The sequence below is a fragment of the Zootoca vivipara genome, chromosome 16, assembly GCF_965207765.1.
Source record: "Zootoca vivipara chromosome 16, rZooViv2.hap1.1, whole genome shotgun sequence".
Classification (NCBI taxonomy): Eukaryota; Metazoa; Chordata; class Lepidosauria; order Squamata; family Lacertidae; genus Zootoca; species Zootoca vivipara.
The window spans coordinates 8,725,899-8,748,537 of NC_142599.1; the positions used below are offsets into that span (position 1 = coordinate 8,725,899).

The 22,639-nt window shown below is 42.6% G+C and overlaps 1 protein-coding gene and 1 long non-coding RNA gene across 8 annotated transcripts in view; one reads left to right on the top strand and one right to left on the bottom strand.

Moving 5' to 3' along the window:
- Positions 1–11,112: 11,112 nt before the first annotated feature.
- LOC148683081 (uncharacterized) lies at positions 11,113–12,437 on the bottom strand. The gene is made up of 2 exons (XR_015947499.1): positions 12,294–12,437; positions 11,113–11,346 (listed from the first exon to the last, which is right to left on the bottom strand). It is a non-coding gene; the product is annotated as an uncharacterized LOC148683081 (long non-coding RNA).
- Positions 12,438–14,066: 1,629 nt separating this feature from the next.
- The window catches only part of SFSWAP (splicing factor SWAP), a 96,222-nt gene continuing 87,649 nt past the window's right edge, over positions 14,067–22,639 (top strand). For 3 of the 7 annotated variants that reach the window (XM_035099207.3, XM_035099209.3, XM_088659752.1), the window contains exons 1-3: positions 14,067–14,534; positions 18,892–19,061; positions 19,620–19,754. In XM_035099207.3, coding sequence (XP_034955098.1) covers positions 14,245–14,534; positions 18,892–19,061; positions 19,620–19,754 — 595 coding nt within the window. In that variant the 5' untranslated portion in view covers positions 14,067–14,244. Of the gene's footprint in view, positions 14,535–18,412; positions 18,550–18,891; positions 19,062–19,619; positions 19,755–22,639 lie in introns of all 7 variants that reach the window. The other 4 variants (XM_035099213.3, XM_088659754.1, XM_035099212.3 and 1 more) reach the window with 2 other exon arrangements.

Here is a 22,639-nt window from a genome sequence, read left to right on the forward strand (position 1 = left end):
TTAATCCAGACATCCCCAAACTTCGGCCCTCCAGATGTTTTGGACTACAATTCCCATCATCCCTGACCACTGGTCCTGTTAGCTAGGGATCATGGGAGTTGTAGGCCAAAACATCTGGAGGGCCGCAGTTTGGGGATGCCTGGATTAATCCATTTTGCATTACTTTCTATGAGAAAGTGCATCTTGGTTTTGGAACGCTTTGGTTTTGGAACGGACTTCCAGAATGGATTAAGTTTGAGAACCAAGGTACCACTGTACTTCCCTTGATCCAAGCACTAGACTTCTGCTCTGCGCTGTACAACTGCTCTGTCACTGAGCTGTAACCCCCACTCATCACAGGAGGGGGGTGGGAAGGAAATAATAATAAGAGCCAATGGCCCTTCTAGTCTAGCATCAGATGTTTCCCTGCAGACAACCAGATGCCTATGGGAAGCGTGGAAGCAGGATTCAAGCACAAGAGCACTTCCACCTGCTGTGAATGTCAGCAGCTGGGATTCAGAGACAAACTGCTTCCTTTATTTTTATTTTTAGTCAGCTTGATGTAACACAGAAAATTCCTTTGCATTACTTCAGAAGGAGTATTACTCCATATGGAGTTTGCATTTTGTGGGACACAAGGTTTGAATGTCTCCATGGCAACAGAGCATCAGAGGGGAAAGACAAAGCCCAAACTGAAAATATTTAATTATGAAGTGAGTGCTTTGTGCTTTTGTTTACAGGGAAACAACAGAACTCCTCTTGTGGGCTCTTAATATCTTGGGGGAAAAAATATATACAGTAAAGCCATTGCACAAAGCACAACAGATATTATCAACAAATCCAATTGCCAATTCCTATGGTAATTTTAAATTTATTCATTTCTTTCTAGAGCAACATTTATAAAAGTTTATGGGATGTCTTGCTCGACACCTCTTGGGTGTTAAGATTAGTAGATCTCTGACTAATTTTGAATCTATTGTATTGAATCAGAGGCACAAAAGGACAGGTCTCTATTATTCATGCAGTGCTTTTAGAGCTTACCATTGGTCCCTGGGCAGGCCTTACCTTTTCTTGGGAGGAGGATTTGAATAGAGGAATTTGAATGGAAATCACTGCGGTCAGCTAAGCATTAGAAATCTGTTTCATCATATAAGAGGGAACGTTTCCTCAAAGTTTTGCTCAGACAGCATTAGGGTTGCCAGACTCAATAGAGGACAGGACCTCTGTGCCTTTAATTGCCCTGCTCTCTTTTGAGTCTGGAAACCTTAAAGAGAAACCAGCAGACCCTTTGCTTGGAAATTAAAGAAAGGGCCTGCTGGTTTCTCTTTAAGGTTTCCAGACTCAAAAGAGAGCAGGGCAATTAAAGGCACAGAAGTCCTGTCCTCTATTGAGTCTGGCAACCAATATATGATAAGCTAGTAGATCTGCTAAAACCATCTATGGCTCGGGTTCCGGTAATGAATAGTAATCATTTCCCTCATAAAAAGTGGTTCGATGAGGAATGTAGACACTTTAAGAGCCATCTGTATAATGAATTCTTGGCATATAGGGCATCAAATGATCCCGTGCCTAGTAGTCACCTTATGAACCTCAAGAGAAAATATAAAGCTCTATTAAAGGATAAGAAGCTTGCGGCAGAAAGAAACAACTGGAACAACCTTCTAAAAGCTGCAGAGAATAGAAATCCCTCCTCCTTTTGGTATCAAATTTCCCAATATCTGGGCAGACCGTCGATAAGGATAGAACCCCAAATTTCAGCTGACACCTGGGAGAGCTTTTTCGCTGATTTATATGCAGCCCATGCTGCTGGCGGAGAAAGACCAGATTTGGCCCCCATGCCTGAGTGGGACCCCGTTACCTACTCTGAAGTGGAAACACTTATAGACCAATTTAAGGCGGGCAAGGCACCCGGAGATGACCTTATATCCATTGATGTTATCAAAGCTAATAAGGATTGGTGGTGCCCACTCCTAGCAGCACTTTATACTCATATAAATAAAACAGCGAAGTTCCCCCCAAGCTGGAACTCAGCACTGATTGTATTAATACATAAGAAAGGGCCGCGTACTGACCCGGCCAATTTTAGGCCAATCAGCTTGCTGAATGTTATCGGGAAGATTTACTCAAGGTTTCTGCTCAATAAATTAACGATCTGGATGGAGAGCAATAATATTATCACAGAGGAACAAGCGGGTTTCCGCCCTGGAAGATCGACAACAGACCAAATTCTAATCCTGAACCATCTGGCCGACAAATATGCTGGCAAAGGCCTAAAAGCCCTCCATGTCGCCTTTATCGACTTTAAGCAGGCCTTTGATCTAATCCCCAGGAACCAGCTATGGACAAAACTGGCAGCGACGTCTATTGACCGCCGCCTCCTTTTGCTGATTATGAATCTGCATACAAATACCTTCCTGAGAATTAGGCTAGATGGCAAGGGGCTAGTCTCTAATCCGGTTGCCACCACTAGAGGGGTAAGACAGGGCTGCTTGCTTGCCCCTGCCCTATTTAATTTCTATATTAACTCACTAGTGGCCCATATGACCAATGCTGCTTTCCACCCGCCAAAATTAGCAGGTAGAGCCTTGAATGTCCTCCTGTATGCGGATGACGCCGCCCTTTTAGCTACCTCCCCCATTGGGTTAAGGAGGATGCTTCGAGCTCTTCATGAATACGTGACCCAACACGAGCTCCATCTTAATTATGCCAAGACCAAAATAATGGTCTTTGCTGCTCGACCAAAACCTAATTTGTGGTCAATTAATGGTATTCCCATAGAGCAGGTTAGTTGCTTCAAATACCTGGGTCAGATAGTTCGATCAAACAGGTCCTTCTTGGCACACAGAGAATATATAGCCGCAAATGCTTCTAAAGCAGCTCTGTTGATTAGATCCCTGTACTCCAAGAAACAGGCACAAACAGTGGATGTTGCCCTGAGACTCTTTAAAATGAAAGTTCTCCCACTACTTTTGGTGGGCATTGCCTTGGGTACGCGTAGGGACTTTGTAAGATTGGAATCCATCCAATCACAATTCCTCAGGGCCATTCTCAGGATCCCCCCTTCTGTTGCGGGTGCGATCATGAGATTGGAGACCGGTTGCCAAGCCTTTACGTATGTGGCCCTGAAAGCGAAATTATGGCTATGGCTCAAACTATGTTTCAGACCGATGGGTTTGGCCCCCCTGATTCTGAGGGATAATTTTAAATCTCCATGGGAAAGGGAAGTGGTAGAGGAAGTGCAAAAGTGCGGTCTGTCCTCCCTTTATATTGAGTCCATGACGTTCAGTCGCGCTAAAGCGATGATTGCTCAGAGATTGGGGGATATCGCCAGACAGGAGGACATAGCCCGCGTGAAATCTGGGATGTTTTTAGGGGAGCAGGTGTATCGGTCTGCACCAGCCCGTTACCTGGCGGATATCCACTACGTGGAATACCGCAGACTACTTACTGCGGCTAGACTGAATGTCCTTGATTCGGCGGTTTTGAGGGGAAGATTTGGAGGAGTCCCATATGGTCAGAGAATGTGCCATTGTGCCTTGGGTGAGGTAGAATCCACAGGACACATTCTACTGAGTTGTCCCTTTTATAATGATTTAAGGCAATATCTTATAGACCCGTATTTATCTCAGTTTAGTTCCCGACCAAGAGAACGGCAGGCAGCATATTTGCTAAACAAGCCCACTGGGAAAATAACCTTCTCAGTGGCTAAATTCCTTTTCCTGGCGCTCAAGTGTCGGAAACGTATAATCGAATGTCTTGATGTGGGTTACCTGTAGGAGGTTTAGTAGTGCGGTCATACCCCATTTATGTATCCCGCTGATGCCCTCAGTTTTATATTTTTATGTATCCCGCTGATGTCTTCAGTTTTATATTTTTTATATTTTATGTATCCTCCTGATGCCTTCAGTTTTATATGTTTATCTTTGTATTGTGAAATGTTTTTGTTCTGACTATCGGTCGAATAAAGTATATTGATTGATTGATTGAGTCTGGCAACCCTAGACAGCATTGTACCTGTGCAGATGTCTCACATTGCAACACAATCAACACAGGATTTCTGGAGGGGCTATGGGACTCAGAGTTACATTCTTTCTTTCTTTCTTTCTTTTTTTAAAAAATAGTTTTTATTGAATTTTACATAAACAGAAAAAAGAGAGAAAAAGAAAATTTTAAAAAAGAAATACAAAAATACAAAAAACAAAGATGACAATATTATCACATCTTGTCTCTTCAAACTTGTTCACTTCCCCTTCTTACAGTCCTTGTTAATAATTAACTCTTACCATTTCCAGATCTTAGCTAAACATCATAGAATTACGTCCTATCTCCCAATTCATGACCTTGTTCTTAAATAATTCTTATTCATTTTATATAGAAAAGTGGAAGAATTAACAACGATAAGATTATAGCCAAAGTATATAAGCTGCTAGGTGAAAAAGAGCAGGAAGAAGGAAAAAAAGGGAAATGGTTAGTAAAATGGGAACAAGATCTAGGCTATGAAATTCCATACGAAAATTGGAAAAAAATTTGGTCAAAAGATATAAACGTTACTGCTTGTTATACGTTAAGAGAGAATTATATAAAGATGCACTATAGGTGGTATATGGTTCCGGAAAAACTGGCCAGGATAAATAAATCTCTAAGTAACAAATGTTGGAGATGCAATGCAGCTCCTGGTAGCCTTTTTCACATATGGTGGACATGCCCGATGGTAAAAAATTTCTGGGTAGTAATCCATGAGGAGATTATAAAATTACTAAAAATTTCATTTGCAAAAAAAGCAGAAATGTATTTATTAGGTATTTTGAATAACAACATACCGAGTGAAAAAAAAAAGTATTTTCTTGTATGCTTCAACGGCTGCAAGACTGTTAATAGCCAGCAATTGGAAGAGCACCAATATTCCATCTAAAGGACAATGGGTCGATAAAGTGTGTGAGTATTTAGAGCTGGCTAAATTAACGGACATAATTCATCAAAAACCTAAAAATAAAGTTAGAAAACAATGGGAATGCTTAAATGAGTACCTGGGGAAATTTGGCAAGGGGACCAAAATTCGGTTGTGCCTTGAATGATCTTGCCGGATACGAGAATCGGAACTAGATGATTTGCGAATTGTTAATGTGATATAATTATGTTATCTATAAAAAGACAGGCTATATATCACGGATGTAACTGTACGAAGAAGCGGTGGAAGTTGTAACCTACCTTGTCGGACATTAGCTTTCTTTTCCTTTCCTTTTCTCTTCTCCTTCTTTCTTTTTCTTTTTTCTTTTCTCTTCTCTTCTTTCCTTTCCTTTTTTCCTCTTTTTGTCATTTTTATCGTTTTGTGTTATGGTAATATGCTTAGATTACACAAAGGCAACGTTTGTTATTTGTTATTGTTTTTATTCGTATAAATCAATAAAGGTGTTTTTTTATAAAAAAAAGTGGAAGAATAGAAAGAAAAAAAACCAAAAAAGAAAGAAAGAAAAAGAAAGACATAATCATATTATCCAATTTCTAATCTAAACATTTCGGACTTCCTCATTTCCCCTCCTTGAGTTCCTTATTAATAACTAATTGTTGCAGTTTCCAAATCTAGAATTACATTCTTTCTCCCAATTTAAAACTTCTTTTTAATCCTTTACCCTTCATACTTCTCTTTACCTTTTTTACCCAATATTCTCTACCCCAAAATATTCATAATTAATTTTCAAAATCTTTCCCCCCTTTTTATTCCCACCCTCGAAACTAAATCTGCCCCCTTTCCTTGGAATCGGTGTCTCCAGAGATTTCAGCCAGCTCCTTAATACTTTCCAAGTTCAGACCATGTTTTATCCACCTATAAAAATCACCCCAATTCCTCCTCACCCCACTCCTGCTCTGTCCCAGTCTAAACTTTGCTCAGCCCTCCCCCCCTGCTGTATTCCCAACATGTTATCTTCAATCTCATTCTCTTTCTGCCCCCCCCCCACCTGCTTCCTTCTCCCCCTCTCTCACTAGGGTAACAACCTTTTGTTTTTCCCTTTTCTGGGGGACTTTTGAATCAAATCTCTTCCCTGTTCCAGCACTCCCACTGGTGAAACAGTGATTTCTTCTTCCTCTTCTGTCTCAAAATTCAATTCTGTTGGTTCAGCAATCTTCTCTCCCGTAGTTATTGCATTTCCTTCAGGATTGCAGTTCTCCTCTGTCATTTCCAGAATTTTCCCTAAAATCAAATCACAGCATGTGTCTTCTTCTAGACCTTCCCCATGTCCTTCTTCCTCTTCTCCCTCTTCTTCCTCCCTGTATTCATATGGATCATCTATTTCAAAATTCAGTTCTATTAGTTCATCAGTCCTCTCATCCATGCTTGTTGCAACACCTTTAGGATTGCGAATCTCCTCTGTCATTTCCAGAATTGTTATCAAAATCAAGTCCCACTGTGTACCATTCTTCTCACAGTCCAGAACCTTCTCTTCCTTCCTATTGGTGCTCTCCGCCTCCATAATTGTGGCAGAGCAGGAAGTGGCATTGTTGTTGTCCTTGTTTTATATTTTCCAAATATAAAAAGAATGAAGTCCCGTCTGAACTGGATCCAACCTCTATTTCTTTACTTTTTCTCTTATTATTCAGTCTCAAATTCAACACTGAGTAGCCTTGAAATTTATTTCTAAAGCTTCCTCTTTCACTTGTCTGCAGCTCTCAGTCTCAGACTCAACAGACAATCACATTCCTTTCTATTGTGACACCATAAAGACGGCTAGCCGGTCCTTCCTTTGACCCTTGACCTGACTCCAAGTTCACAGGGGGGGGGTTCCCCTTGTCGAATCACAGTCTTCTGCAGAGATTTATGCACACTTTCTCTTTTTCCCTTACTCTGCATCAGGAAAAAAGTTTTTGAAAGAAAATTTCTGAGCTTTCCATAGCTTTACTGCATCGTCCATTACTCAAGTGTGTGTGTGTGGGGGGGGGTGACTTCCCTTTTAAGCCTCCTCCCAACGCCGATTACCCAGTCCAATTCACAAATTTTTGACTTACTTGATCCAAATCTCTTCTTTTTAAAGGAAAGAATCCGCCGCTTGCAGGCTGTAGGCTTGGAGCTTTGCTTCGTGGAGGTAACGTTGGTGCTCAAAATGGCTCCCACGACTGCAACTCCGCTGGCTCTCGGGGCTCTTACGAGCTTACCGGGCAGCGGGGGAGTCGCTCCTGGAGCTCTGCCGAGCTTTTTTTTCCCGGGGCACTCGACCCGGGGTTCTACGGGTCTACAGCTAGGATTTCAATAGCTCAGCAGTTGAAAACCTTGAAAAATCTGAGGCGCAGCACACCTCAGATTCCATCTTATCTGTCTTTTCTTTCTGTCGCAGCCCACAGATTTGCCTTCATCAAAGCAAGATGTAATGTCTTCCCATCCAATGTCCTGGGGCACAGGTTTTCCAAAGGTCAAATTTCAGTTTTCTGCATGTGTGACAACAGAACAATAGAATCCCTCTACCACATACTGTTCTGTTGCCCCCTGCATATGCCCGCTTGGGCTAGAATTTTGTATGGTCGGCCGAGACCACATAACACTGGTCCTGAAAGACCTACATTGGCTCCCAGTACATTTCCGAGCACAATTCAAAGTGTTGGTGCTGACCTTTAAAGCCCTAAACGGCTTCTGTCCAGTATACCTGAAGGAGCGTCTCCACCCCCATCGTTCTGCCCGGACACTGAGGTCCAGCACCGAGGGCCTTCTGGCGGTTCCCTTGCTACGAGAAGCCAAGTTACAGGGAACCAGGCAAAGGGCCTTCTCGGTAGTGGCACCCACCCTGTGGAATGCCCTCCCACCCGAGGTCAAAGAGAATAACAATTACCAGACCTTTAGAAGGCATCTTAAGGCAGCCCTGTTTAGGGAAGCTTTTAATGTTTGACGGATTTCTGTATTTTAATATTTTGTTGGAAGCCGCCCAGAGTGGCTGGGGGAACCCAGCCAGTTGGGCGGGGTATAAATAATATATTATTATTATTATTATTATTTTTATTATTATTATTATTATTATTATTATTTTCTGGAAATCATGGACAAGCTGCTGGAGTCCCAATTAACATACCTGCTGCAAGATGATGATTCGACCAGAACACGATACTTGATTTCAGTTCTTTCTTACAAAGACTTGATACTTGATTTCAGTTCTTTCTTACAAAAAGCAACATAATTTACTTTACGATTACTGATATCAAGTTACATCATTCGAGTAACCTTCAGATCTGATTAATGAACAATGAAGGCCTGCAATGTGCTAACATTTTAACCATAGCTAAAAGCCCCACAAAATTACTTGAAACGTTTAAATATGTTGTACATAAGTTCCTTGTATGAGGGGCTGATTTTGTCTGATTGTTCTGATTGTTTCATGTTTTTATTTTGTCTGGTTTTATGTATGACGGTTTTATACTGTTTTATCCTTGTTTGCTGTGTATTATGGGCCTATGGATGAAATAAAGTTTATCTATCTATTTATTTATCTATCTATCTGAGGCGCAGACAGAGGGCAGGGCCAGAAAGTAGGAACGGAGTGCAAGGAGTCTTGATTTTAAAAAATTACAATGCTTTGTGCGTCCATGTCTAACCTTGCTCCTTTCTAAAATTTGTGTGTGTTTTCTTTTTGTTAATCTACCAAGGAATAAAATCAAATCAGGATTAAGGGGTTTTCTCAGGATGGTGTGTGCTGTGTCCCATTGGTGTAGTATTGGTGGAAATACTCTGTTGAGGGGGGTGGCAAAAAATGGGGGGGTTGCGGAGGGTCGGTTTGGGGGGAGTGGAGTGATTAATGTCCCTATTTTCACCTGAGGAATGTTGGAGGGTATGTGATGGGTAGGTAAGAAACTGGATAAATCATCATTGCCACCACCATCTCTTACAGTTGACTATGCTGGCTGGGGCCGATGGGAGTTGGAGTCCGGCAACTGGAGATGGGGGCAGGAGTGTCGCTGGGAAAGGGGTGTGGCCTGGGAAGAGTCTCGAGAGCCAAATGGAGAGGCCTGGAGGTCCACATTTGGCCCCCAGGCCCAAGATTCCCCAGTCCAGCAGACTCAAGCAAGTGGAGTAGATAGAGAGGGAAAGCAGGGATGTGGGGACTCTCAGTGTTGGGGAGTGGCTTCAAATCTGAATACGGATTGGTTCAGAAATAAGAGGATCTCTTCCCTGGCTTTGGAGGAAACAGCTTGGTGTTTTTTTTCTGAACCGTTCCAATTTGAGCCAGGAGGCCTCGCCCATCACTGCTCTGCTTCCCCTCGGAATTTCTTCTTGCTCAGCAAAGTGGGGAACTGAAAAACACTATGTGGATATATTTCATCCTCAGATGCCCTGGAGGTTGAACTAGTCCGCCCACATACCAAACATGGTATATTTTTCAAAGTGGAAGGCAATATTCTTCAGCATATGACATGAGCAGCAAATGAAAGGCCCAAGGGCAAAGGGTGATTTATTCTTAAGTAAACGCATAGTTTTGGCAGGATTCCTTAATGCAAAGAGGCATCGTTGCCCCAGCTCTCTGCCAATGTTTGCAAATCACCTAATCCTACAAGCCTTAAATAAAGAATGAAGTCCTTCAGCGACAAGGAAAAGTGCAGCTACCCTAGCGAAGGGGCGACGTTATAAGAGTAGCGGATTTCCATCCCTAGGACATTTGTGCAAAATTATTGGCTGCATAGAACTCAGCTAGAGGTCTAGTATCACAAGACAGTGCTCCAACCCCAACCCCTCTAAACCTGGATATTTTCTCCCATTGCCTCTGCACTCGGGAATATCCTTCCCTCTGCCATATATGTGAAGCATCATCAATTATTTGCTTCAGATGTCTTGTAACGGGGTGGTTTGTCTCATTTCTTTGCTTGCTCTTGCTTCTTCTTCCCTTGTTTTGTATGAACTGAGCCGATAACGCCACTGGCTTTGCGTAACAGAAAATAAGGGGGCAGGGAGGAAATCTAGCATAGTACCGGTAGTAGTAGTAGTAGTAATAATAACACCACCTTTATTGTCATTGTACAACCTGTGTACAATGAAATTAAACGAGCCTCCCCTCCCAACACTCAATCTCTTATTGAACAACACACCACCTCGCAAGTCAATTTTGCTATGTTATTTTCCGTTCAACACCCTAACAGCCCACAGGTAGAAGCTATTTTTTAGCCTGCTAGTACGCTGATTATACTTCTATATCTCCCAAGGGTAGAAGATTAAAGAGGTGATGGCCGGGGTGTGAGTCATCCCTGATAATTTTTCCTCACTCTCCTAAGGCAACGATCCCTTGCGATGTCATCTAGCGGACTCAAGGGATAGCCCATGATATCATGTGATGCATTCACCACACTCTGTAGAGACTTTCTGTCCGTGACTGCTAGGCCAGCATACCACACTGTGATACAATATGAAAGGACACTTTCTATTGTGGATCGGTAGAAGGAGTTCATCAGTTGTTGTTTAACATAATTCTTTTGCGAGACCCTGAGGAAATGGAGTCTTGGTTGGGCCTTTCTGACCACCTGAGTTATGTTGATTTTCCAAGTGAGGTCCTCGGTAAGGCAAACTCCCATGGATTTAAAGGAGATTCTCTCCACAAAGCCCCCCCCCCCAATATACAACGGGGGCAGGTTCCCCTCTCTTCCTCCAGAAGTCCAACACCATCTCCTTTGTCTTACTAATATTGTTGTAGAAATTACCCCCCCCAATCTTTCTACACAAAATATAGGTTTACACAGTTCCACAAGCACACCCCTTCTTCACGTAGCCTCCTTTCTTTTATGCCCCCCCCCCCCGTAAAAAAGGGCTGGCCGACATTTCATCCCTCCGGAAGGATGCGCTCGCGCTCCTTGTATAGGTAGACCGGATGAGCCTACTTTGACAGCTTTATCAGCATGTTTCCCGCGTCTGTTCTCCGTCAATTGGTAGACCGGGTGAACCTACTTTGACAGCTTCCTACGGTATGTTCCAAATATACTTCCACCCATCATATACTGGACATTGCAACGTTATAAGAACCCCTTTCTACACTTACCTCAGGTGATTACTGACTGGTTTCTGAAGTTGCCTGTAACCCAAAGTGTTTGAATGTGTTAACCCATTACTGTCAAGGACAGACCGTTTCTCCACATTCTGTACATCTAAAATGAAACACTCACGACTCAGGGTTCTTTTGATTCCATGTTTATTTCAGTCTGTATATTAAACTGTATCAAAGGGGGGATCCTGGGAGGAGAAACAGCCATAATGTGGTGAGCGAGACGACACGTACACAGCCTCCTCCCGAACAAGGAAATTCCACCTCCAACTGTGCCAGACAGCCGACCATATCCTATACAATGGATTTCCCCCTTCATGTGGACAACCAACACCCTCCTGATGACTGTGCACCTCCCTTTGACCTGAGGAAATATAGAAGGGAGGGGGTGAGAAGGCACCAGGAACACCTGGCCAGGTGCTCGGATTACTACCTCTGAACCCCTCCTTTTTTGTGATGTATTAATGATGTGTTAGTGACATTTTAGTGACGTAGACTTAGGGGTGTATCTTGGTGGTGGGGAGCACATAAAAAGGGAACACCCCTTTTGTTCGGGGTCTCCATCTTGCTTCACTTCGTTGCAGGTGGGGCCCTGTCGCGACAGTCCATCCTTAATAAAGACCAAGCCTACTGGCTGCTGTTTTGCTCTGATATTTTGGCTGGAGTTTTGTTTTGTCCAAGGGAGCCCTCAGATTTTTCCGTTAACAATATTTAGGTGCAGTTATTCTCTAAGCACCATGTAGATACTTTTTGAACCTCCCCCCTGTACGCTGTTTCATCTCCGCCTGCAACTAGGTCCATTATAGTACTATCATCTGCAAACGTAGTAATTACTGTGGATGGATCAGGTGATATGCAGTCGTATGTGTACAATGAGTACAGGCAGGGACTTAGCACACATCCCTGTGGGGTGCCAGTGCTAAGCTTCAGGGAGGTAGATGTAACAGTCCCAATCGTGCACACAGGTACTCCCTCCTCCATGACTTCTGGGGTACACTTTTCCGAGGGTTAACGCTCTGGCCATAGGAAGCTATCATTGCCGGAGACTCAAATGGGACAGGAGAGGCATGGCTGGTTGTGGGCAGTCTTTGGGTATTCTCCAGCATGACAAACTTGGTTCAGTTGATAGGAGCTCTACTCTAGTCACCATCCTAATGCTCTCTCTTTGTTGCCCATCACCTGCAACAAAGGTTAAAAAACAAAACAAGAACTCTCCCAAAACCCAAAGAGACTGGAACTACCACCCACTGGTTCTTCCCATTCCCAAGCTTCATTTGGGCCCATGGCCAGCCAACCTCCTAGTTTTCTCACTTCAGGCAGCAATGCTGTGGTCCTGGAGAAGGTTGGGCGCAGTGTTCTCCATCTTGTCATGGGGGGTTGTTCTCACTTGCTCTGTCAGGATCCCAGTATGTCGTCAATATAGGACGGGGGCTGGACTGACTGCAGCTGTTTTATCTAATAATAATAATAATAATAATAATAATAATAATAATAATAATATATTACAGTATTTATACCCCACCCATCTGGCTGGGTTTCCCCAGCCACTCTGGGAGGCTTCCAACCGAATATTAAAAACAGTACAGCATCAAACATTAAAAACTTCCCTAAACAGGGCCGCCTTCAGTTGTCTTCTAAATGTAAAATAGTTGCTTATTGCCTTGACATCTGCTGGGAGGGCGTTCCACAGGGCAGGTGCCACTACCGAGAAGGCCCTCTGCCTGGTTCCCTGTAACCTCACTTCTCGCAGCGAGGGAACCACCAGAAGGCCCTTGGCGCTGGACCTCAGTGTCCGGGTTGGACGATGGGGATGGAGACACTCCTTCAGGTATACAGGACCGAGGCCGTTTAGGGCTTTAAAGGTCAGCACCAACACTTTGAATTGTGTTCGGAAATGTACTGGTAGCCAATGAAGATATTTCAGGACCGAAGATCTTTCTCGGCGGCCACTCCCAGTCACCAGTCTAGCTGCTGCATTGTGGATTAATTGCAGTTTCCGAGTCACCTTCAACGGTAGCCCCACGTAGAGCGCATTGCAGTAGTCCTAGCAGCAGATACTAACTAGAGCATGCACCACTCTGGTGAGACAGTCTGCGGGCAGGTAGGGTCTCAGCCTGCGCACCAGATGGAGCCGGTAGACAGCCGTCCTGGACACAGAATTAACCTGTGGCTGCATGGACAGCTGTGGGTCCAAAATGACTCCCAGGCTGCGCACCTGGTCCTTCAGGGGCACAGTTATCCCATTCAGGACCAGAGAGTCCTTCACACCTGCCGGCCTCCTGTCCCCCCAAAACAGTACTTCTGTCTTGTCAGGATTCAACCTCAATCCGTTAGCCGCCATCCATCCTCCAACTGCCTCCAGACACTCACACTCTATTTATTTTTTTAAAAAGTATTTATAATTCTCTGTTTCAAATTTTCACATCATACATCAACCAATACAACCATTGACTAGTCATCCAATTCCCTTCCCCATTTCCATGGGTCATTTTAGTTATCCATTACTACTGCATATTCTAATTACTCCATATTTTCCCTTCTCATTAGTATACCTTTGCTTAATTTATACTTCTGAAATTACTCTAACCCTGCTAACCTTTTAACCTGTTTGCAATAATTCTTCAGATACTGTATTCTACAAACATTGGCATCTTTGGTTTGTAGCAAGGACGGCAATTTATGCACCGCCATATATGCCTGGACTCCAACTCCCATCAGCCCCAGCCAGCAATGTCCAACAGCCAGGAATGCTGGGAACTGTAGTCCAACAAGATCTGGCGCGCAGCAGGAGCTCTCTTTACCTTTTCTACTCTCTCTTCAGCCGCTTACCCCTTTTCTTAAATCCTGTTTTCAGGTCGGCACTTTCGCCACCGCCCTCCCTCTCTGCTCTTTTAAAAAATGTAATCACGCTTTTCTCCCTCATCCCCTCCGCACGACACGCATCCCCTCAAGCACCCGCCCTCTCTTGCTGTGGCTTCGAAACCCACTCCCCTCCCCTCTTCCAACTGACGAATCTGCTGAAGCTCGACTTCCTTCTCTCTTTCTTTTGCCCTCAGCCGCCGGAAGCGTCCCGGCCGCCATTTTGTCTCGGGCAATGGCGACGCTGCAGGGCCTTGAGAGGAGCCTGTCAGGGGGGATGGAGTCGTCGTCGTCGTCGTCGTGAGTCCGGGGAGATAAGGGAAAACCGGGCGGGCGAGTTAACTTCTCCCCCGCCCCCCTTTGGTTCGGGCGGGAGCAAGACTAGGCCTTCCCTAGCTCGGCGATGTACGTGGGACGGGGCAGCGTGGCGGAGGCCGGTCCGGCGCCGCGGACCATCTTGTCGGTCGGCGGGGCGGCGTCGCGCCCTGCTGCGGCCGCGGCTGCGGGTCCGAGTGGCGGCAATGGCAATGGCAGTAGCAGCAGCAGCGACGGAGGAGGAGGAGGAGGCCGCGTGGAGCTCCTTGTCTTCGGCTACGCGTGCAAACTGTTCCGCGACGACGAGAAGGCCCTTCAGCAGGAGCAAGGCCGCCACCTCATCCCTTGGATGGGAGAGCCCTCCATCATGATCGATAGGTCGGTGCAAGCCAACCCCCCGCCCGCCTATCGCTTCTTCCTTTTCTGTCGTGGTTTTTGGTGTGTGTATGGGTGCGTGTGTATGCGTGTATCTTGCGTGTCACGCTTTCAACGACCCTCTGCCAAGCAGGATAAATAAAGGGAGACCGGGGGCGGGGTTAGGGGAGAGAGAAGGAAAAGGTAGCTCATTATATATATACTGTATATCACACACACACACTGTACATATACACACACACACACATATACATATATGCATATACATATATACATATTATGAAGGACTATATTATTTTCATGAAATTTAATGCACCGCTTTAATTTTTTTAAGTACCTCAAAACAGTGTACAGAAAGATAAAACAGGAAAAAGAAGGGGGGGGGAGACCACAGCTATGCCAGAAGTTAAAATACTAAAAGCATTAAGATTCACCTCTGCACCTGGGCAGACTTGTCTAAACAGGAATGTTTCCAGCAGGCGCTGAAAAGTGTACAGTGAAAAGGAGGCGCCTGCTTGATCTCAATAGGGAGTTTCAAAGTGCTGCAGGTGCTGCCACACTAAACAAATCGGTATTACGTGGCACCTGTTTGTTTCATTTTGTTTTTTGAACAAGAAGAGTATTGTTTTACTCTCATCACCCAATTTTGCAGGCAGCTGTGTTGGTCTGTTTAAGAAAGCGACCGAGGGAAGGAGGAGATAATACACCCCTAAAAGTTAACAGTAAGGCAGGAGTGGGGAATCGGCATGCTGCCCCCACCAAAAAATGTTTTTGGGACTATAAATCCCATCCTTGACTGCTGACCATGCACTTCAAGCCCAGCAATATCTTGGGAAGGCTACACCTTCCTTACCTCTGGTTCAGTGCCTTTATTAAGGCTCTGATCCTTTGCATACTTAATTATCTGGTGCTTGCTTCTGAGTAAATGTGTAGGGTTATACTGATGGAGCAGTTAAAAGAGAGTAGTGTTCTTTAGTTCCTAGCCTGTTTATTGGTTCCAAGAAAGCTGTTGCCCTTATTTTACTTTTGGGTGGGTGCAAAATCTTCCTTTCTGTCATTTGGTTGTGATGCCAAAAGGGGTAGGGAATTAACTTTAAAGTTGAACAGATTTATCAAGGCATAAGCATCCATGGGCTGGAGCCCACTTTGTCCTCATTTGGCAGATAATGACAAATTTCCATATATATCTGAATTTGTGTGTGTGTCTGTATGCATGTGTTTAGTTTTGGGTCTTTATCTTTTTTGACCAAAGCAACATTTAAAAAGAACAAAACCATTAATAACAACTAGGTTAAAGTTAAAACAACAGCACATTGCTAGCTGAGGCCAGCATTTTATGTATTTGGGCTCGAGCCCATGGATGTCTACGCCACAATAAAATTGTTCATCTTTAAGGTGCCACTGGGCTCCTTATTGTGGTTGATGTAGCAGACCAACATGGCTACCCCTCTGGATTTGGTGGTGGCAGTGATCATACATGACCCATGTGATGGGGACAATGACACAGGACTCATTGGGGGGGGGGAGCAAGCAGTCTTAGGTAGAAGTGCTTCCTTGTGGCATAGGATTCAGGCTTGCCTTTTGATAACACTTGGTCATTCTAGAAAGCCTCTGGCCTCCCCCAATGCTCACTTCCTTCCTGGCAGAGGGTTAACATATAATGCCCCCCTCCCCCTTGTAGGAGGGTTGTGTATGGTTATATATATTTATATATGCCGGGGTGGGAGTAATCTCCTTTTCAAACCAAACTTCATAATGGCTTCTCCTATGAACTGAAGAAGATGTGCTTTTTTGTTTGTGTACCGGAAAATAAACAAAATAACTTGTATCCTTTTCCTTTGGGTTTTAGATGGGTTTGCAAGTAGCCTAATTTGGGAATGTATCTCCTTTGGCACTGTGTTGGTGGCTGGAACGTTTTGTGATGGTACCTGGAATGTTTTGTACATACAGCCTTTCCATTCTAACTTCCAGCAAGACCTGTAGACTGATTGACTGTGTCAGCCCTCAAATAAAAGACCCCTTTCCTAGATCACTGTTGAGATTCCGCCTCTTCTGTTGTTTAGCTTATTTCTGTTTCACTCTTCCTTCACTGCTGTCAAGGTGACATCTTTGCAACACCCCATGTGAGGCAGGTTAAGCTGATGCGTAGTGATAGCCTTGTAGTGAATGAGCATCATGGACCCCAAACCTGTGATTCCTGCTTCTTAACATTTACATCTAGTATTGCTTCTGGCATGTGCCAGCAAATGTTTAAGCAGCTGCTACATATGCTGCTGTTTATCTAATTTGGTTCATTATTTTGCTGATTGGAGGTGCACTGGTAGGATTATAATCTGATAGTGATTTTTGACTTGTGGAAACCTTTCTGTTTGCAATGTTTAGGTAATGACTTCTGCAATCTTTGTATATCTTCCTTACACTTGGTAGTGCTTTCAGTTTTGAACAAAACCTCCTAAATGGAGCTTTGTGCCTGGTTGGATAGTCTCAGTGTTGGAGGATTTTCTGCCTGTGCTTTTAGTGGATGGTTAGGTAGGGATTTTTTCACAAATACTACTATACAAGGAGACTGAATCAGATTTTTAAGTAGTGATGAAATCCCCATAACACTCAGCACAGGAAAGTCTGAATGGCTTTGGTTTGAAAAGGGGCACATGGCATATTGTAAACGTTTGCTCCTTCCGTTTCCATTTCACACAAAGCCCCAAATTGAAAGCTAATTTTTGTGTTATGATAAATAATCCCAAAGTGATAGCACTCTTGAACTTAGGCAAAGCGCATGACAAATTACTTTCCTTGGGATGATAAAGTGGGAATTTCTGTAAAGGCCCATTGTATGCCAGTAAAGGCTGAAAATGAATTTTGTACAGAAAACTTATATAGCTACTAGATAATAAAGTGTCTTTTTCCAGGTACACAACCAAACAAGTGTTTTTAGTTTGAAGGATTTGTGAATAAGTGATAAATTGATTATTGGTTGGAATTTGACTCCATGCTAAGCAAATTGAATAGCAGTGTAAATTCAAGTGTGTTTATGTGCTGCTGGGATTTTCAGTAGGGTTAGGAATGGGGGGACACACACAGTTACTGGGCAGCTTGTAGTCTGGAATGAATCAATTGTGAAGAACGGTGGGAGCAAATTGTAACATATGCTCATGGCCTATAAAGTAAACAATCTACATTTGTAAATTAAGGAGGTTTGACAAACATACACACAACTGTAATACAAAATTGCTTTCAGATGGGCAGGAAAATTTTCATATTTTTCTAGGAATCGAATCCTCATTTTTATCTTGAGCAGTCCAAAATTGTTCATCTTCATCAGAAGATGAAATAACATTGGTATTGAGATACTCAAGGCCAAAACTCCTGTGGGAAAATGCTTTTGGTAATCTGTTGCTTGTTGCGTTATTTTTTATTTTAAGCTGGTCAGACTTTTATGCAGTGTCCATCTCGGACTGGTGGAATTCATTGCTGCGTTTCTGTCAACTCACTTTTTCCAAATCAAATGGAGACCATTGGATTATTACTAACATTCTTCAATAAACTAAACCAATGTTGCACAAATAATTCCACAGAAATTATTAGACAATAAAAATGATTACTAAGCTACTTACCGATCATACATTTGTTGCACACACTTCAGTTTACAAAAATATCTTTGATTACCTGAGGGTGATTCTTACTTGCCAAAGGTGACTAAATGAATAGCTGTTTACAAGCCCAGAATAAACCATTTAACTGTATTTAAGGAGACTTCTGTATCTCTTGAGCATTACGGTATTTTTAGTACTTTCTGTAGAGAACCTCCTTAAATTGCACATATGTTACTGTTCCTATATATGTGTGTCTCTCTATCACATAATCAGCACTTCTTTCCTCAGCCAAATGGCTAGGGGTCGAGCCTAGCCATGATTTTACCTCCAATGGACGCAAGTTTCTTTGGTGAAGATTTCTCCTGAGAGTTCGAGACTAGCAGAAAGAAGCGAGGAAATTGCGACCGTTTGGTTCTTACGGATAGGTATTTATGTATTTGGGTTTGTGTAAATGTAACATATTGCCTTTCCACAAAAAATATGTATTTTATCAAGGGTGTTGAATGGTTGAACCATAAACGGTAAGAACAATAGAGGAATTGGTTCTTTTTTAACTAGTAAGATCTTTTGTAATAGTCTTAAAGGGGGATTTGAAACCTATATTTTTTTAAAAAAAAATTGTAGTGGGTGAGAAATGATTAGTCAGATTAAAATACTGATTTAATTCATATTAAATCTTTTTTTTCAAATGTGTGTGGTAAGTATTTGTATAGTGGCAGAAACTAAAGCCCAAAGTTCTTCCATTGACCATATATTTCATGTTGCAGGTATGATGGGCGTGGTCACCTGCATGACCTTTCTGAATATGATGCTGAATATTCCACATGGAACAGAGATTACCAGTTGTCTGAAGAGGAGGCTAGAATAGAAGCCCTCTGTGATGAAGAGAGGTATTTAGCCTTGCGTACGGACTTGCTTGAGGAGGAGGCAAGGCAAGGTATTGCTCAAGGACAACTTCCTGAGTTAGAACACATTTAATTGAATATAACTTTTTAAAAAAATTCGTTCCCACTCATTATATACTCACTCTTTCTGATATTATTTTGACAGTACCCAGTGGATTCGAAAAACAAGCGTCTTTGCGTATCTGAGAGGACCTCAGGATAGTTTATATGTAGAGCCACACAGAATTTGCCCAAGTTTTGAGGGCAGGCTGAGAATTGAGACACTTTAAACTGTTCTTCTTTAACAGTATTGTATCAATTAAAAAGTTCATGTCTTTGTCTTTGTTTTAAGTAGAATGATTTAACTCTTAAGACACTTATCTCAGCAGGAGAAAACTGATCATCCAGACAAAACCAAAAAAAAGCATATGCCTTCTGCCCCCTGGGGCTGACACAAGTCTCAGTGACCACAGATGACCTGTGTGGTGCATTTGCTGTAAATGGTTGTGGTTGAATGTTAGGTTTCAAACCATTAACATACTTTGAAAAAATAAAAGTCTTGTGGGAGTTTTGTGTTCATTTTTTAATTGAATTTTGCATTTTTATTCAAGAGGAAGAATATAAGAGACTCAGTGAAGCTTTGGCAGAAGACGGTACCTATAATGCAGTGGGATTCACTTACAGTAGTGATTATTATGATCCTTCGGAGCCCACTGAGGAGGAGGAACAGCCTTCAAAAGCAAAAGGTAAGATTCTATGGATTAGGGAGAGTACCTTTTTCTTCAGAAATAATACTTTCAGGCTCAGAATGTGAACTGTATGAGAGATCTAGAAAAACAATCTTGTTGAAGATGCATTATCATCCTATGCCATTTGTAAAATTATGTGAGCAAACCGAGAGTTTTGTGATTATGTGTTTCCTGGGGACTCCAATGTTATGGATGCCAGAGATGTCCCTCTAAAGCAGGAATGAGAGACCTGTGCGTATTCAAAGGTTATTGAACTCCAGTGATCAGCTCCAGCCAACATAGCCAATGATCAGGGGTGCTTGGAGTTGTAGCTCAGCAGCATTTGGATGGCAACTGATACTCCATCCTGATTTGAGGAAAGACATGTGGTTGCATGAAGCCTTTAGTTTTGTATTTATAGCAAGGAGACAAGAGTTCAAATTGTTTTGCCTTTTTCTTTTACCGGTAGTAGTTCACCTCTATATTTAGTAGATTTTTAAAACTTGTGATTATCAAAGAGTCATGCATTAACCTCAACACAAAGTTTTTTATTTCCCTTTGTGTTTCTTTTCTGGGAACTTCAGCTGTACAAGAATTATTAAAGTTGGGGAAGGGGCTTGTTAATTGCATAACATGTAATTAACACATTCATCCTAGAAATTAGAAGGTTGTATTTTTTTAAAAAAGGCTCTAAAAGTAATAAAATAAAATATGAAAACAGAAAACCTCATACTAATCAAGATCTATTAAATGTATAGTGTTTGCTTTAAAAAATACAATTCCCTTCTTCAGTATTTCATTTTTTGTTACAGTTGGCCATGTTTGTGTAGAGCCAGTGTGGTGTAGTGGTTAAGAGCGGTAGACTCCTAATCTGGGGAACCAGGTTCGTGTCTCCGCTCCTCCACATGCAGCTGCTGGGTGACCTTGGGCTAGTCACACTTCTTTGAAGTCTCTCAGCCCCACTCACCTCAAAGGGTGTTTGTTGTGGGGGAGGAAGGGAAAGGAGAATGTTAGCCACTTTGAGACTCCTAAGGGTAGTGATAAAGCGGGATATCAAATCCAAACTCTTCTTCTACTACTTATGTTAATCAGTGGAGACACATGGACAAACTGAAATGAAATTATTCAAGGCTGCAAAAGCTTTCTGGGAGGATTCTGCCTTGTCATAGAATATCAAATTTGTGGTTATTTTAAATACCCTCTCCTAAGAGAGAATTGCTTTGATGCAGTACAGAAGCTCAATATTCTTTTATAAACACACTGAGGAATTTTCTATGCAGTCAGAAACAAGAGAACTCTGTAGTGATTGTCTGCTTTTGGTAAGAGCTCTGTTTTTGTTGCTGCCAAAACTGCCTGTGGATGAAGGCAAGGGGAGCTGACATTTAGTTAGTTAGTTAGTTAGTTAGTTAGTTAGTTAGTTAGTTAGTTAGTTATGGCCCAGGTTGTTCAGGTTATCTAAATACTATTTGAGAATAGCGACTTAGAATTTTAAAGAGCATAGAAGTAGCTGTTTTCTTGTTCAATTAACATGTCTGGTTTCCCTCCCCTAGACGCTCTTTTGAGAAACTCAAAATTCTTTTAACACTTAGTAATGGCAAAATTCACTGTTGTGTCAAATCTTACAACACACTTCTAGAGTTTTAGCACCACTGGAGTGAAACGAATGTTCTTAAGGCAGATCATTAAAGCAGGCTCCCTGTAGTGAACTTAGTTGTCTCAAAGTGTCTTCCAAAACAGGAGGTAGAACAGTAGTTTTACAGAAAACCGTTGAAAATGTTGGAGAAGTGTAGGTACGGTAGGTTAAGTCTCTTCATCTGCTCCATGTCTTGCAGTCCCTGCAGATTTAGGACAAAAAGTAGACTGAACACTTCCCAGCTCTTTTGGCTTGTGTCGTACCATAATAGTTGTCAGTGCAGTACAGAATTCTACAATTGAAGCAGAAATCCAATTGTTTATCTGCTTTATCTTTATCCAACTTTTCTGACAATTGTGTCCCAAAGTGGTTTACATCAATAATAATTAAAGCAAAATAATCAGGCCTGGCCATCAGGCTAATAGATTAAAAAGGCAAGGCACATAAGGGAAGGGAAGTCATGGGAAAGAATAGAGGGAACTCCGTTCTTCAAAACTTAGAATTAAGTAGTATGCTGTAAGCAGGTATGTAGTCATTTGAGGCCAGGGCGATTTCCCCCTTGCTGGAGTTATCATTTGAATAGCAATAGGTTCTTGTTCGTTTTGGCTGATAGATGGGACCCATGTGCCCATTCCCCTTGTTTCTGCAGCCTCTGTGTAACTGGCAGTTGAATGAATTGAGTTATTTTTGGGTGTGGAAAGCAAGCTCCCTGCATCTGTTTTTATCTCTGGCCAGTGGATGGGGCTGGTTGAGCTGTCTCTTTCCTTTGTGTTCTTCCTTGGTTCCCTGGCCAATGTGATGCCTTTCAGCTGTGCCATCCCAGGGCAATCCTATCCTGAGCCCATTGATTTTGTGTATCATAATCATATGACCTATACCATCTGTCAGTAGGAACCATTTTGTATAATGGAAGCATATCTGACTACAGCAAATGAAAAGTCATAGGTGTATTAGAAGAATATAGCAATGTCAAAAACATTTCAATGAAATTCTTTTGTTGTCAAGTTTTGTATCCTTTTGTGTTCTTATTAGATAACTCCAAACCCTGGTTGAGTGAGGTTGGTGTTAATTATGGCTGTGAGAATTCACAAAGGGGAGGGGAGGCAACATATCGATTCTGTGTTAAGAGCTCAGGTTATTAACACTTTGTGTGCCCACTGTGGTTTTATGTTGTCACAAAAGCACTCGCACAGATTGCCTTTGCCTGATTTTAAGAGTCTTTTACTTTTGTTCCTCTGCAGCCCCCTGTGCCCATCCTATGCTGGCTCAG